Below are 14,114 nucleotides of genomic sequence, written 5' to 3' on the forward strand. Positions count from 1 at the left end.
GCGCCCCCCAGCCCCCTGGCGGGCCTCCGCCGGCCTCCCGGCCTCCGGGCCGCGTCTTTCTGATCACTGCTCACAGGGCCCCTGAATGACCGCGTCTGGAAGAAGGCCCTTCAGCAAAGGCATCGCGGACCGTGCTCCCGGGTATGGAGCCCCTGGGGGTCACGTCCTTTCTGGTGGCTTCTGAGGTTTCAGGGCCTGATTTGGCCATTTCTGGGGAGCTGGGTGAGTGGGGGCCTCCCGGCCTCCGGGCCGCGTCTTTCTGATCACTGCTCACAGGGCCCCTGAATGACCGCGTCTGGAAGAAGGCCCTTCAGCAAAGGCATCGCGGACCGTGCTCCCGGGTATGGAGCCCCTGGGGGTCACGTCCTTTCTGGTGGCTTCTGAGGTTTCAGGGCCTGATTTGGCCATTTCTGGGGAGCTGGGTGAGTGGGAGGAGCCGACCGGAGGACAGAGAATGCTCCCTGGGGAGGGGCACAGAGGGGGCCCAGACATAGGCCAGGGCCCCGGGGAGGGGGCTGTGGGAGCTTGGGGACAGCAGGGCCCACAGCCTCCTCCTGCCTGCAGGTGGAAGCTCCTGAGGACCAACCAGTGTCCCCTGCCTGAGAGGTCACAGATGGCCACGTCCCCAAAATCCTGCCTCCCGGGGGGCCTACTCGTCCTTCTCCTGCAGCTGCCCTGGATACGTGCAGGTAGGTCTCTCGTCTCTCTCCCTCAGTCTCTCTCTGCCTCTCTGGCCTGAAGGGTTGAAGTGTCTCAATAGGCATGAACACCCCATTTTGTTCTCCCCGGAGTCCCCCGCTGGGTCAGGATGGACCTCCTCAGGCTCAAAGACATTAGAGACAGAGTGGGAGGGTCTCTGCCGTGACCAGCGCGGCCCACCAGTCCCCAGTCCCCGCGGCCACGTCCTGTCTCTTCCTGTGGTTTGCAGCTCCCTTCGAGGTGGTGGCCCCGGCGGAGCCTGTCCTGGCCCTGGTGGGCGAAGACGCCGAGCTGCCCTGCCGCCTGTCCCCGAACGTGAGCGCGGCACACATGGAGCTTCGCTGGTTCCGGGGCACCTTCTCCCCCGCCGTGCTGGTGTTCGTGGACGGGCGTGAGCAGGACAGGGAGCAGACGGCTGAGTTCCATGGGCGGGCCACGCTGGTGGCCGACGGCATCCCCGAGGGCCGTGCCACCCTGAGGATCCGCGGGGTCAGGGTCTCTGACGCTGGCCAGTACCAGTGCCTCTTCAGGGAGGACAGGCACACTGCAGAGGCCACCGTGCAGCTGAGGGTGGCTGGTAAGTGGCCAGCAGTCGCCTCCCGCAGTATGCGTTGTCCTTGGGCCCGCTGCTCTGGAACGGCCAGGCTCCTCCTCAGGGCCCCCGTGGGTGGGGGTGTTGGCAGGGCCAGAGGAGGCGAGAGGAGGGTTGAGCTGAGGGCCGGGAGGGCCCAATGTCCCCCCCTACAGCTGTCCAGCCTCTCGCCTCTCCCACAGTAATAGGACATGCGTTTCCCATGAGATCCGGCAGCCATGCTGGCCACGTGACATTCTTTTATATGAGGGGACTTCAAAAATCTCATGAAAGATGCTCTTTATGAGAAAACTGCACGGATTTCAATTCACTTTTCTGTAATCCCATTTTACATGAGCTTTTTGAAGTCCCTGTGTGCTAGTACACCGTCATGTGCTGGATCGAGTCCCAGCATCGGACATTAAAGCCGTGCTGTCTCACCCTGACACGGCTGAGCGCCGGCCTGCGCTGAGGCTGCCACGTGCCCCACACCTACCACGGCTTCCCAGGGCCTCAGAGCGAGGCCCCACCTACCACTCCTGATCCACCCAGGAAAGGTTTCATTTCCTTCTTTTTCTCTTCTAGTCAAAACTCAGGGCAAATAAGGAAAATGGTTAGAATTTTTGGGAAGCTGCACCGAGGAGTCGAGCGGCAAACGAACCTCTCTCAGAGGCCTGCTTCCTGCTGTAAGAGGGGGGAAAGCTTCTGTGAGGCAAGGCCGAGCAGGAACGAAATGGAGTCAGCACGAGAGAAGCTGCATCGTCAGCCCTCGCAGTGCCGCGTCACACTAGCACCCCGCATGGCACGCAGGTGCGCGGCCTCGTGCCCTGTGCCCAGTGAGGGTCGGCTGGGAACTCCGCTGTGATCTCTCGGTCCCTGCAGCTGGTGCGTGATGCACACTCCTCTTTCAAACACCCTTCCTTTTTCTAAATTTGCCAGAGAGTGCGTGCCCTGCCAGAGAGACAGAGAGAGGGAGAGGGGAGAGCACTGCCCCGGGGTGCGGCGCGCACGGTCGCCTCGCCTCTGTTTCTGCATTCAGCAGATTCGGGGCACGCGTGTGCACATGCCCAACATCCTGTTCAAGCCTCCGGGCTGGGATTCGAAGCACAGGGCTGCCAGGTAGGGGCCGCCCTAGAGAAGCATCTTAGAAGTTGATCCTGACAGCCCAGAGGGCCGACTGTCATGGCTACCCTCAGGAGTGACAGATATTGTTGAGGATCTGCTGGAAGGGGCAGCCCGTTTCATGAAAAGACTGTTCTCACCCAGACACGCGCTGGGAGAGCGGGTCTGAGTCAGTGGCTGTGGACGTGCGCTGTGCACACACCCTGTGTCCGAGGGGCGGCAAGCGAAGAGCTGGGCGGACCGGACAGGAGACGCCTGCTGGGGGCGAGCGTGTGCAGGGAGGCTGCCCCGTCCAGGGGCGCTCCTGGGTGGGCGCGCTCTCAGGGATCAACTACGGCCTCAGGGCAGAGCACCCCAGTTCCCGCCTCGATTTGTCCCCCCAGAGCCTTCTCGTAAAACCAAGCACAGAGCTCTCTCCGGCTCTGGGCCACGACGCCCCGGAGCACTTGCTCCTGCACTGGGCGGAACCTCCAGTCCTGCCCCGGTTCCCGTCACAGAGGCCCAGGAGACCCCTCTCTGAGGTGCATGAAGGGCCTTCTGCCGAAAGCTCAGTTTCCTCGTGTCATGACATGGGACGACTCCACGGTCCACGCGTGTCTCTCTTTCTCGCCCTCAGCGGCGGGAGAAGGCGCTCGGGTTGTCTGTGCCAGGACTGAGGCCAGCTCTCTCCGCAGCTCTGGGCTCGGACCCCGTCGTCCACACGGAAGTCCAGGCGAGTGGGGAGATCCGGCTGCAGTGCAGCTCCACAGGATGGTACCCCGCACCCCAGGCGCAGTGGCGGACGCCGACGGGGGAGGAGCTCCCCGCCACACAGGAGGCCAGCAGCCCTGATGCAGACGGCCTGTTCGCTGTAGCCACGTCCGTGGTCCTTGGAGACTCCTCCCTGCGGAATGTGTCCTGCCACATCCAGAACCCGCTCCTGGGCCAGCAGAAGGAAGAGGGGGTTCTCCTACCAGGTGAGCGGGCTGGGCGGGGTCCCAGGACAGGGCTCAGGCCTTGCCTTCTGGGATGCCGCGGGGTGACCTTGGGCTGGGTGCCCACTCCCCTCCTTAGCTCTCGCCCACTGCCTTGAGGGAGCCCCCAACTCCACTGGACAAGTGCAGAATCCGAGCGTGCGTGCACCTGCAGCTCAGAAACCGCTCGGCCCCTTCAGGAGCTCTGCGGCCTCCCCATGCTGACCCTCTGTCCTTGAATAAACAGACAACTCTGTTCTCCTCCCCCGGCCTCTCCCCTGTGCCCCCCACCCCGCCCCAGGCCGGAGCACAGCCTAGCTCTCCGGGTCCTCCGGGAAGCAGGTCCCAGCCCCCCGAGACCACGCCCAGCTCAGGCAGAAGGCTGTCCTGCAGCAGCTTGGGTCACTGCGTCCCGCCTCTGTTCCGAAGTGGCACTTCCCGCCCGGTCCTTGGCCCCATCCTGTGTCTGTGGTCACGGGGTTTCCATAACGACATGCATAGTTCATTCCGTTGAGTATTTCACCGGCTAGCTGGTTCGCCCTGTTCATCTCTGTCTCCGTGGCCACTCTGCCATGGGAGGAACACGAGCGGTCCAGGCCGGGCTTCTCACCCGATGTCCTGGCGTCTGTTGCAGCCCCCGTCCGGCCCAGGCTGGCGCCCTGGGTGCTGGCTGTGGCTGTCACCCTCGTGGTCCTGGGACTGCTCACCATCGGCTCCATGTTTTTCATTTGGAGATTATACAAGGAGAGACCCAGGGAGACGGAGAAGGGATTCGGCCCTCAGGGTGAGTCACGGGCGCCTTGGAGGAGGGCGACCACAGGGAGGTGTCTGGTCTCAGCATCGGAGTTGGAAGGCACCGCGGGGGGCAGGGGCCACAGACCCCCGAGAGGAGAGCCTGCTGGGGCCACAGGCAGCCGGGGCAGCTGCAACAGGCAGGCCAGGACGGACGCCACAGCCCCATGAAGGCCGCGCTGCTCGCCCACCTCGGGTTCCGGGTCTCGATCTTACTGATAAAGAGCCAACCCCCAGCCAGCAGGAACTCCCTGAGTACTTCCTAGAGCACATGGCAGCCCTGGCTCTGGGTCTCCTGCCACGGGCCCCGTAAGCGGGGAGTCACCAGGCACACGGCGCGTCCTGTCCCCCCTCGTGCCCGCTGCAGAGGTCACTGACATGTCTGTCCTTGTTCTCCAGAGAGACTGCTGGAAGAGCTCAGTAAGTTCTGGCCCCACCCTTCCACCACGGTCCCCTCCGCCCCCTCCCGGCCATAGCTCTGCCCTGACTGTCTCCCCTCTCTCCCCTCGCAGGGTGGAAAACGGCTTCACTGCACGCAGGTTGGTGGCCCTGAACTTCTCAGGGGCTCTGCGGCTGTTCCAGTACCCGGAGCCCTGGGTACTGGGGACAGTGTGGGGAGGTGCAGATAGCCAGGAGACTTCCCTGGAGGCAGTGGAGGGCCTTGGGAGACAAGCTCTCTTACAGGGTCCCGTTAGCCCTGGGGACAGTGGGCTGACCTCACCCAGAACTGCTGGAAGGGGGGACCCGGGCATGGAGACAGCCCGGCAGGCCTGAGGGTACCTGTCACCTCCTAGCTTAGTGCGGCTGGCCTGGGGGAGGGAGCACAGTCCCCGGCCGCTGTGCTCTGACAGTCACACCGGCTCTGCCTCTCCAGTGGATGTGACTCTGGACCCCGATACGGCCCACCCTCACCTCTTCCTGTACGAGGACGCGAAGTCTGTCCGGCTGGAGGACACACGTCAGAGACTGCCCGAGAAAAAAAAGTGGCCCTGCGTGCTGGGCCGGGAGGCCTTCACCTCGGGGAGGCACTTCTGGGAGGTGGAGGTGGGGGACAGGACGGACTGGGCGGTTGGCGTGTGTCGGGAGAACGTGGCCAAGAAGGGCTTCGACCCCATGACCCCCGAGAACGGGTTCTGGGCCGTGGAGCTCTACGGGAACGGGTACTGGGCCCTCACGCCTCTGCGGACCCCTCTCCCGCTGGCAGGAGCCCCCCCCCGGGTGGGGGTTTTCCTGGACTACGAGTCAGGAGCCGTGTCCTTCTACAACACGGAGGACGGCTCCCACATCTACACCTTCCCCCAGGGCTCCTTCTCCGGCCCCCTGCGGCCCTTCTTCTGCCTGTGGTCCTGTGGGAAGAAGCCCTTGACCATCTGCCCAGTGGCGGGCGGGCCTGTGGGGGTCTCTGTGACCGCCACTGCTCCGGACCTTTCTAAGGAGATGGCGCTGTGCCCCCTGGGGGAGGACCCTGCCTCTGCAAGTGTGGACACTCTCCACTCCAAACTGATCCCCACGCACCCCAGCCCAGTCACTCCCTAGGGAGCCCCGGCTCTGGTTCTGGCCCCCTCTGGTTCTGGCCCCCTCTGGCTCTGGCCCCCTCTGGCTCTGACCCCGCTCTGGCTCTGACCCCGCTCTGGCTCTGACCCCGCTCTGGTTCTGACCCCGCTCTGCTTCGGCTCCTGCCACTCTCCCCCTCCCCCAGGCCCCCAGCCCTCAGCTGGCACCAGCTCCACCTTCACGGGGTAAAGGGGCGGCCTGGTGGTGTAGTGAGTGACAGCATCTGCCAGCCGGCCACGCTCCTCCAGGGGAGGGGAGAGCGGGGTGGTCCCCTGGGTGCCACTCACGACCCCGGCAGGTCAGTGACATGGGCACCCCCACAGGGACAGTAATGTCCCCTCACAGAGGGCCAGCCTGACGCCTCCCCCAGCCCTGCTGCTGAAGGGACAGTGGGCTCTCCCCCACGTGGTGGGAAGGTCACATCGTATGTGACGGCCACACTGAAACGCCAGGCCTGCTCTCACCACAGGACACGTCCCGGGATCTGGCACCCTCCCAGGGGTCGCGGCAAGGAGAGAGAAGATACTCCCTTCTGTGGACATCCCGAATGTCACCCGGGTCTGTCGGCCTCACAGTCACTGTGATACACAAGGCTACGTGTGACCACAGGGTACTCTGTCCCTCCTGTGTCTCTGTCACTCCCAGCCCCTCTGTGTAAGCCTTCTTTCTGGCTTCGATACCCACATAGTTACACCCACCCAGCCACATTTCTGTGGGTATATTAGACGACTCAAACACGAGTCCACGCGCAGGCTTGTGACCAACTTGCCCAACGCTGAATGCATGTCCTCCTCCTCTCGGGCCTCCTCCAGCTGTCCCCGACACTGCTCCTGCAGGAGGGGGTGTCATGTAGAGAGACAGAGGGAGAGGGAGCACGGGCACACCACAAGCCCTTCCTCTCTCTCCACCCTGTGGAGGTCCGTGCACGCCCCCGTGTGCGTCAGCGTGGTTTCCGGGTCCCACCTGCGATGGCCAGGTGGGATCTGCAGCGCCGGCCTACCCTTGGCGTGCGAGCATTCATCCGTGTTCAAGTTGTACACTTGTCCTTTTTTTTTTAATTTATTATTTTTTTTGGGAGAGGTTTTTGGAAAGCGAGAAATCACCCCCCAGGGGGGATGGCCACGCCGCAGTCCCTTCTCCTCCACTCTCCTCTCAGGATCTTGGGCACGCATGTACATGCGCCCGACGTGAGTTTTAAGCCACTGGGACGCAAACCGCGGCCAACTACGTGGGAGTCCAGCAACACAGCCATTACGCTAACTGCCGATTCCCTATGCTTGTCCTTTTTTTTAAATTTTTTTTTTTTTTTTGGAGAGGTTTTTGCTACAGGGCGCGTGCGCTCGCCAGACAGACAGAGACATAGAGACAGAAAGTGAGAAATCACCCTGCAGGGGGGATGGTCACGCCGCAATCCCTTCTCCTCCATTCTCCTCTCGGGATCTTGGGCACGTACGCACACGCGCCCGACGTGAGTTTTAAGCCACCGGGTCTGGGACACGAACCGCGATCGACTGCGTGGGAGTCCAGCGACATAGCCATTACGCTAACTGCTGGATGCCCGCCCGTCCACTTTTAAGCCATATTGTAAACTGTACCTATTGACATAGAGAGCACATACATGCCCGTGAGAGAGACACACGCCACAGAATCTTGTCACACCACAGTCCCCTTGTCCCTCCTCCCACCTTCAGGATCCTGGCCAGTGTGTCCTCCTCCCACCCTGGGATCTGAACCCACGGCTGGCTGTGTGGCCTCCAGCACTGCAGCTCGGTTTGCACCAACTGCACCACCAAGCAGAGCTTGTAGAAAGTCAAAGGGAACCGTACCGAGTTGTTGAGAAAGTCACAATGCATTTTTGCACAGAAAAATGCACCACAACTTTCCTGACAACCTAATAGTCCGAATTTCTTTTAAAATACTTGAGAACCGCCAGCAGTTAGTTTAACAGGCAATGTGCAGTCTAAAATGAACACACAAACCCCACCCAGGACAGAAGGGTCTGCCACAGGGACTCTGCTCTGAGAGATCACAGAAAAATGGTCACAGATTTTTTTTTTAAATTTTTGCCATAAGGCACATGAGCTCACCAGGGAGACAGAAAATGAGCAATCACCCCCTGTGGGGGCAATGGCCATGCCACAATCCCTTCTCCATTCTCCTCTTGGGATTTTGGGCATGTACACATGCATTTGGCATGTTTTTCAAGACACCAGGTCTGGGACTCAAACCACAGAGGGGCCCATGTGGGACCCAGCACTTTAACCACCATGCTACCTGCTGGCCCAAATGGGCAGACTGTAATCAGCTCTGTGACCCCCTCCCCCCTCTCTTCCCCGTGATCTTCAATGGAAATGGTCCTGAGCACAGTCCTGAGCTGTGGCAGATTCTCCGGAAACACCCACGTCCTCCCTCTTGCCCAGCCTGGCTCCTGCCTCTGCACTCGGCCCAGGACGAAGCTCTCTGACAGCTGAGCGCCTGCCCAGGCTTCCCGTCCCCGTCACCAGCTGCTGGGCTGCACCCCAGTGAGGGGTCCTCCGTCCAGCTGTTCTGGCTTCATGTCAGAATCTTCTAATGGACAGGACCTGTCTCCTTGCCAGTGTTCTACCAAAGCCCGACCTTGTCAACTGGGGCTGAGTGACACTATCTTCAAAGCACCAGCAAGACCTCTCTTCCACCATGGCAAAAAAACTGATTGAACTATTTGCGAATTTGTATTTGCTTTTTAACCCTTTCTACTTCACAACTAAAGATCAGACTCAAATGCAAACACCGCTACGATAGCAGCCCCTGCCCCTCACACGGCTGCAGCCTGCGCAGGCCAGCAGGTGGAGAGCCCACGTGCGACTTCCCTGTCCCCGTCGGCCAAGCCCTCGGGCCATCTCCACGTGGCTCGGTCGGCTCTCCGGCCTCCAGACAGCAGTCTACCTCCTCCAGCACCCCCTCACAGTGCCCTGACGCCCACCCTCCCCCATATGCACCCTTACTTTGGCTTACTTGATAATCTTAAAACACAATTTATTATTTCTTTCTGTGATTGGCCATGTGGGACCTGGCTGCCATAGGAAGGTTTATTTTAAAAAGGTGCTCTCAATTCATTCTCTGGTTTTATTCCACCTTGATACCTGGAATTGGGAAAGGTTATCGGGATCCTTAAGATACACAACCGGCTTCAGAAAATGCCCCTCATTTGAGCTCCCCAGCGATCAGGCTCCTCAGGCTCCAGTACTCTTAGGCCTGGGAGCAGCCCCATTGGCTCTCCCAGAAAGACCCGGTCCACTTCAGGCCCAGGGAGCTCCTCTGGTGCTGGGCAGACCCCGCCAATGGCCGCCCAGGCTGGGCCAGGCTCAGAGCCCCAGCGCAGGCAGGCAGGGTGCACTCAGCCTTGTGGCATCTATGGCAAACTGCACCTTGCAGCTCTGCTCAGTGCTCACGCGGGCTGGACTCCAGCTGGCCAGAACGGGTGCTGGGATGTGGCTGCCCCCTCACCCTTAAAAGAAAGAGTCCAACTTCCTCTAAAGCTAAACCCTACAACAATGGCCTCAAACCTGGTGCACAGCCGGTTCTCGGTTCTCGGCTAGGGGTGGGGTGCAGCAGGACCTTTGCACCGGTACACCCAGATAACTGATTTAATCCACCCAGGAAGGAGAAGACAGCACCCTCTTCTAGAGGGTTATAAAGCACGTTATTTATGTGCTTCCTATCTCGCCTCCTGGCCAGGCCGTCAGTCTTCAGAGTAAAGAGCTGTGTATTTTAAGCCAGTGGTTCTCAACCAGCGCCAGGGAACCCTGGGACGGCCTGTTACACACGGTGGGACTCTGTTCCCAAAACGTCCTTTTTATTTTTAAATTGGCAACGACAGACGGTACGTACACATGGTGAAAAGGACAACTTACTACGGCACACACCGTTCGCGGGGTGAGGCCGTCTAACCTCCGCGGTGACGTCACGTGTGCACACGGCGTCCCCGCCCCAGTCGGCGCGCGGCAGGTCGCCAACCCGCGGGCTCCGCGGGTCTGGGCCGGGCTGAGGACGCACCTCTAATCGGCCGGCGATCTGATACCTGATTTACGAGTGGAAGTGTCGTGTGTCGTCGACTGAGTTCACGGAGAAACAGCACCGCGGCAAGGTGACGTCCAGTCCTTCGCCCCCGGCCGGGCTGCCCTGGGTCCCAGCCGGGCGCGGCTGTCGCAGTCGGCGGCCGCAGGTCCGGGAGTCCCGGACGCAGGAGCTGCCGGCCGTCTCGCGGGCTCTGTCGGCGTGTCCTGAAAGCCCCCTGTTCCGGCGCAGCGTCTACGCGGGACCTACCCGCACCCGTTGCGCGCGCCCAGCTCGGGCCGGAAGCAGCCAGACGCAGCTCGGCGGCGACCCGAGTCCCGCGGCGACCGCGCTGTCGCCCGCATTCGGCAAGCGGGACCCGAAACTCCCTGCGCACGGTCCTGTCCCGCTCACGCCCGGGCCGCCCAGAGGCCCGTGTCCCAGCCCTGACGCGCTTCGGCCCGGATCGCTGTCCCGGGCACTCTTCACCAAGCGCTGTCTCCTGCAGGGAAGGAAGGAAGGGATTGAGCAGCGTTTAGAGACCGAAGTGTGTTCTAGGAAACACTGGGACTAGGCGAGCGGTCTAAGGCGCTGCGTTCAGGTCGCAGTCTCCCCTGGAGGCGTGGGTTCGAATCCCACTCCTGACAGCGTTACTCTTTGCTCCTCCGTCAAATTTATTCTACATTTTCCCACGTATTTAAAGTCCTCTGTACCCAGAACCTAGCTGGTTACCTTTATTTCTCTTTCTCCGGCTGTAGCTGGCCCCTTCCCTCACCCGGAGTGGCGGACGACCCGGGCCTACGTCCTCAGCCTCATACTGCCCGGTCCCGCCGCCGGCCACTAGGCTGGTCTCCTGCCGTACTTACCTGCAGGTTGCTTTTTACTGACTTCCTCAGTCTCGCTGCCAGCCCCAACCCCCTTCCGAGGGAGTCACTGGAAAAGGCATTCATCTCTCTCCGTTTCTGTAGAGCCTGTATTACTGGTTTGGGGCACACGTGACCCCACCTACAGCAGCTGCTCCACAGAGGTGGGCCACGTCAAGGCGCCCCGCAGGTGTGGCTCTCAGGCGGGCTCCACAGCTTCAGGCGCACACAAGGGCTCCCTCAGCGACTTCCCACGCTCCTCATCGAAACCCAGAGACATTTTCTTTAAGATACAGGGGAGAAGGAATGCGGGTTAAAAGACGCTGACAATCTACTAATTTTGCAGTTCCAAACAGGACCAGGACCCAGGATCCAGGACCCAGGGAGCACAATTTAGACACAGTCGTTTACTCTGTATCCATCTATACCTCTGTATCCATCCGTGTCTGTACCCACCGGCCCCTCTGTACCCGCCGGCCCCTCTGTACCCGCTGACATCTATCTGTGCCCATACGCAGATATGTGTGCAGCTTATGCAGTCACGAAGGCTAGCCATGCCATGACCTGCCGTCTACCAGCTGCAGACCAGGAGGGCAGATGGGTAACTTAGTGTGGGTTCCCAAGAGCCTGGAGAGCCAGCTGTGTCCAGAGAAGAGGAGAGGAAGAGATGCGCAGCATGCATCTGAGCATGTGTGTGAGCGTGCCCCTGTGTGTGTGGTGTACCTGCGGGGTGGGTCAGAGTGAGTGCCTCCGTCCCCTGCTCTGCTCAGGCCTGTGCACGGCCGTCGCGGCATGCTGCGGAGGGCTGTCTGCGACACTGAGTCCCTGTCTACCGTGCTAATCTCCCCGACACCCTCACAGACACACCCCAAACAGCGTTTCATCAGGCACCCTGTGGCCCTCTCAAATTGCCACATGACATTAACTGTCACCCTGTTGATAACCAGGCCCTGTGCCAGTCTCTGGAGACACAGCAGTGAGCACGAAAGCATAGCCCCTACTCCAGCGGCAGACAGCCTGCAGGAAGACAGAGCGCGGGATGGGTCAGTCCCTCCCCTCCACTGCCTGGGAGGACCCCAGTCAGCTGGAGCCACTGCACGCACGACTTGCACACCCAGTTCCCTGCACTGCTGTGGCAGCACGCGGCCTTCCCTAAGGGAGGCATGGACCCTTACCCTCCTCTGTAGCAAGTCAAGGCCTGGCGTGGAGTTCTAGTGGAGCTGCCCGTGGCCATGGTCAGCTCTGGACAAAGGGGTGCTTCAAGACCTGCTCCAGTCTCTCCTAGCTGCTTCCTCTGAGCAGTCACACACCACTCTCTCCCAGCGCCCCCTGCTCCACTCCTCTCCCCGCATTCTGTGACAACTGCCTCGGCTGGGCGTGGGTATCCCTGCTTCTCCCGCGAAGTCGCTCCTGTCTCCTCCCGCTGCACGTGGTCTCTGAGACGGTCCAGATGTGGGCACAGCACCTGCTCTCCCCGTGTAGTGGGTCCCCTGTCTGCGCTTGGCGTTGAGCTGTTGGTCTCCCCTCCCCTCTGCTGCCCCCAGCCACAGGGCAGACAGGAAACCTGGGTGTGATTATTGGTACCTGCCACGTGGCCGGCCCTGGACAAGCAGCCACCAAATAGATAAACAGGACTCGATTGCAAACCATCGCCACTTCACACACAGATCGTTATACCTGGGGGGTCGGGAAGACTCACGAGAGATGGTGAGACGCCTCACCTAGGAAAGCCGGCAGAGTCAGTGCAGACACCACCGCCGTGTTGGCACAGAGCATGCAGTCGGTGATAGCCGCTTGGCCGAGCAAGGTTTCCCTGCAATGGCAGAGCAGGGGGTGGAGGTAGGGTAGGTTCGGCAGTTGCATGGATGGGGTGGTGGCCTGCAGTCACCTTTTGCACCACTAACCCGCATAGGTTGTCTTTGAGGGAGGGCCTGTCGCTAGACCTGGAGAAGGCTTCCAAGAGCAGAAGCCAGAAGGAACTAGTGCAGAAGAGGGCCCGCCTTGCCAGAGTGGGCCAGAGGAGGAAGTTGGCAAAGTCTGGGTGCTCCCTGAGCTGCTCCTCACAGTGCTGGGACCTCGTGGCCACAGTGGGACAACCTACATAGAGCCTTGTGCCCTGGGGCCAGCAGTTGGAGTGGTGGTTAAGGTGCTGGGCTACCACACCTGAGGCTACTCACGGTGGTTCGAGTCTCAGGATCCGTGGCTTGAAAACCCGCACTGGGCTCACGTGCACATGTGCCCAAATTTCCAAGATGAGAAGAGAGAAGGAACTGCAGTGTGGCCATCCCCCCAGGAGGTGATTTCCTCACCTTCGCTGTCTCTCTCTGGTGAGTGCACACAACCTATGCCAAAAACCTTTTTAAAAAATTAAAAATAATATATGCTCTGAAGGCTGCTGACAGCCAGGCTGTGAACTCCCAGTGCCAGGTAGTTTGGGTGCGTCTTGGGAAATGGGTTAGGCTATAAGGGCGACAGTGAGCTCCTACCTTGCTGGTTTTATTTCTGTGTGAAGAGGCTCAATTCCTTTCCTATGTCTCACTTTCGGTGTCTCCCTCCTGCGGAGTTTGGGAGAAGGAAACAGCCTTCCTGGGCTCCAGGTCTGCTGTCTAGTGTGCCACCCACTGTGCCATGGAAGAGGGCTGACCCTGGGTAGCTTCTTCTCTGACATCACGGTGACAGATACTAGTTTTTGCTTTGAAAACACTCTGGGAACGATATACCCTTTGAAATAGTTCTTCTCAGCTTCTTTTGTGTGGCCGGATGGTCCTGAATGAAAATGAAGTGATCTGTCAGTGGATGGCTGCAGGCTTCTGAACCACCCACTTACTGGCCCCCCCAAATGCTGGCTGTGCTGGGAGGGATCTCCTCAGGAAAGAAAATGGAACGGCCAAAGGTTATGATGCTGCTTGTAGTTTAAATTTGGTGACTGCCTCTGGTTCACTGTTTCATTTTGGATTTGCTAAAAACAAAATACATGTAGAATAAAAAAAAAGTAAGAAAACCAAGGACTGCAGAACTTTGTCCTTCTGAAAGAAAAGGCAGTTTACCTTCGCCTCCTTTTTGTGTATGACAAGAGTCCATTCTCAGATCCCTGTAGAAGGCTTTGGTAAAAATCCCATGGGGAGAAAATAACCTCTAGGTTTACACTTTAATCAATGTATTGGAGGTAGTAAAAAGAACGCAAAAGAGGCCCCGCTGGGATTCGAACCCAGGATCTCCTGTTTACTAGACAGGCGCTTTAACCAGCTAAGCCACGGAGCCAGCACGCCTCTGGTCGCCGCAATCGACCAGGAAAAGGAATGCTCTCCGCCTTTTGTTGTGCGCGGTTGTCTACCCGAAGGCTTCCGCACACCCCGAAGATGAGCCACGGCTTCGCCCTAACAGGCGTAAGAAACCGCTCAGCTGAGAAACCTGAGTCGGCGCGGTACTGGGATGGGTGGGAGAGACGCGGGCGCCTGCCTGAACCTCCCGGCCCAAAGGACGATCGCCCCGAAACTGCCCCGCAGGGCGAGAGCCAGCGGCTCG

The 14,114-nt window shown here is 60.0% G+C and overlaps 2 protein-coding genes and 1 non-coding gene across 3 annotated transcripts in view; 1 reads left to right on the plus strand and 2 right to left on the minus strand.

Annotated features, from left to right (window-relative positions):
• LOC114004809 (uncharacterized) overlaps positions 1-12,530 on the minus strand; it is a 13,780-nt gene extending 1,250 nt beyond the window's left edge. The window contains exons 1-2 of the mRNA XM_027766045.1: positions 10,593-12,530; positions 9,752-10,228 (exon numbers count right to left, since the gene is read on the minus strand). Coding sequence (XP_027621846.1) covers positions 9,752-10,228; positions 10,593-10,676 — 561 coding nt within the window. The 5' untranslated portion in view covers positions 10,677-12,530. The remainder of the gene's footprint in view (positions 1-9,751; positions 10,229-10,592) is intronic.
• On the plus strand, positions 549-5,713 carry BTN1A1 (butyrophilin subfamily 1 member A1). The gene is made up of 7 exons (XM_006162666.2): positions 549-689; positions 929-1,276; positions 3,067-3,348; positions 3,980-4,129; positions 4,537-4,557; positions 4,650-4,676; positions 5,012-5,713. The coding sequence occupies exons 1-7, from the start codon at positions 614-616 to the stop codon at positions 5,671-5,673; spliced, it is 1,566 nt and encodes a 521-aa protein (XP_006162728.1). The 5' UTR covers positions 549-613; the 3' UTR covers positions 5,674-5,713.
• Positions 12,531-13,776: 1,246 nt separating the features above from the next.
• TRNAT-AGU (transfer RNA threonine (anticodon AGU)) lies at positions 13,777-13,850 on the minus strand. The gene has a single exon. It is a non-coding gene; the product is annotated as a tRNA-Thr (tRNA).
• Between the last annotated feature and the right edge of the window lie 264 nt (positions 13,851-14,114).

Source organism: Tupaia chinensis, unplaced genomic scaffold (genome assembly GCF_000334495.1).
Source record: "Tupaia chinensis unplaced genomic scaffold, TupChi_1.0 Scaffold140356_1, whole genome shotgun sequence".
NCBI lineage: Eukaryota > Metazoa > Chordata > Mammalia > Scandentia > Tupaiidae > Tupaia > Tupaia belangeri.

What these genes read in the sequence shown, in the direction of transcription:
- BTN1A1 (XM_006162666.2), top strand. Translation starts at nt 614, where the DNA reads ATGGCCACGTCCCCAAAATCCTGCCTCCCGGGGGGCCTACTCGTCCTT. An exon ending in CGTGCAGCTGAGGGTGGCTG is followed by an intron (nt 1,277 to 3,066) that starts GTAAGTGGCCAG and finishes CTCTCTCCGCAG; the next exon opens with CTCTGGGCTCGGACCCCGTC. An exon ending in AGAGGGGGTTCTCCTACCAG is followed by an intron (nt 3,349 to 3,979) that starts GTGAGCGGGCTG and finishes CGTCTGTTGCAG; the next exon opens with CCCCCGTCCGGCCCAGGCTG.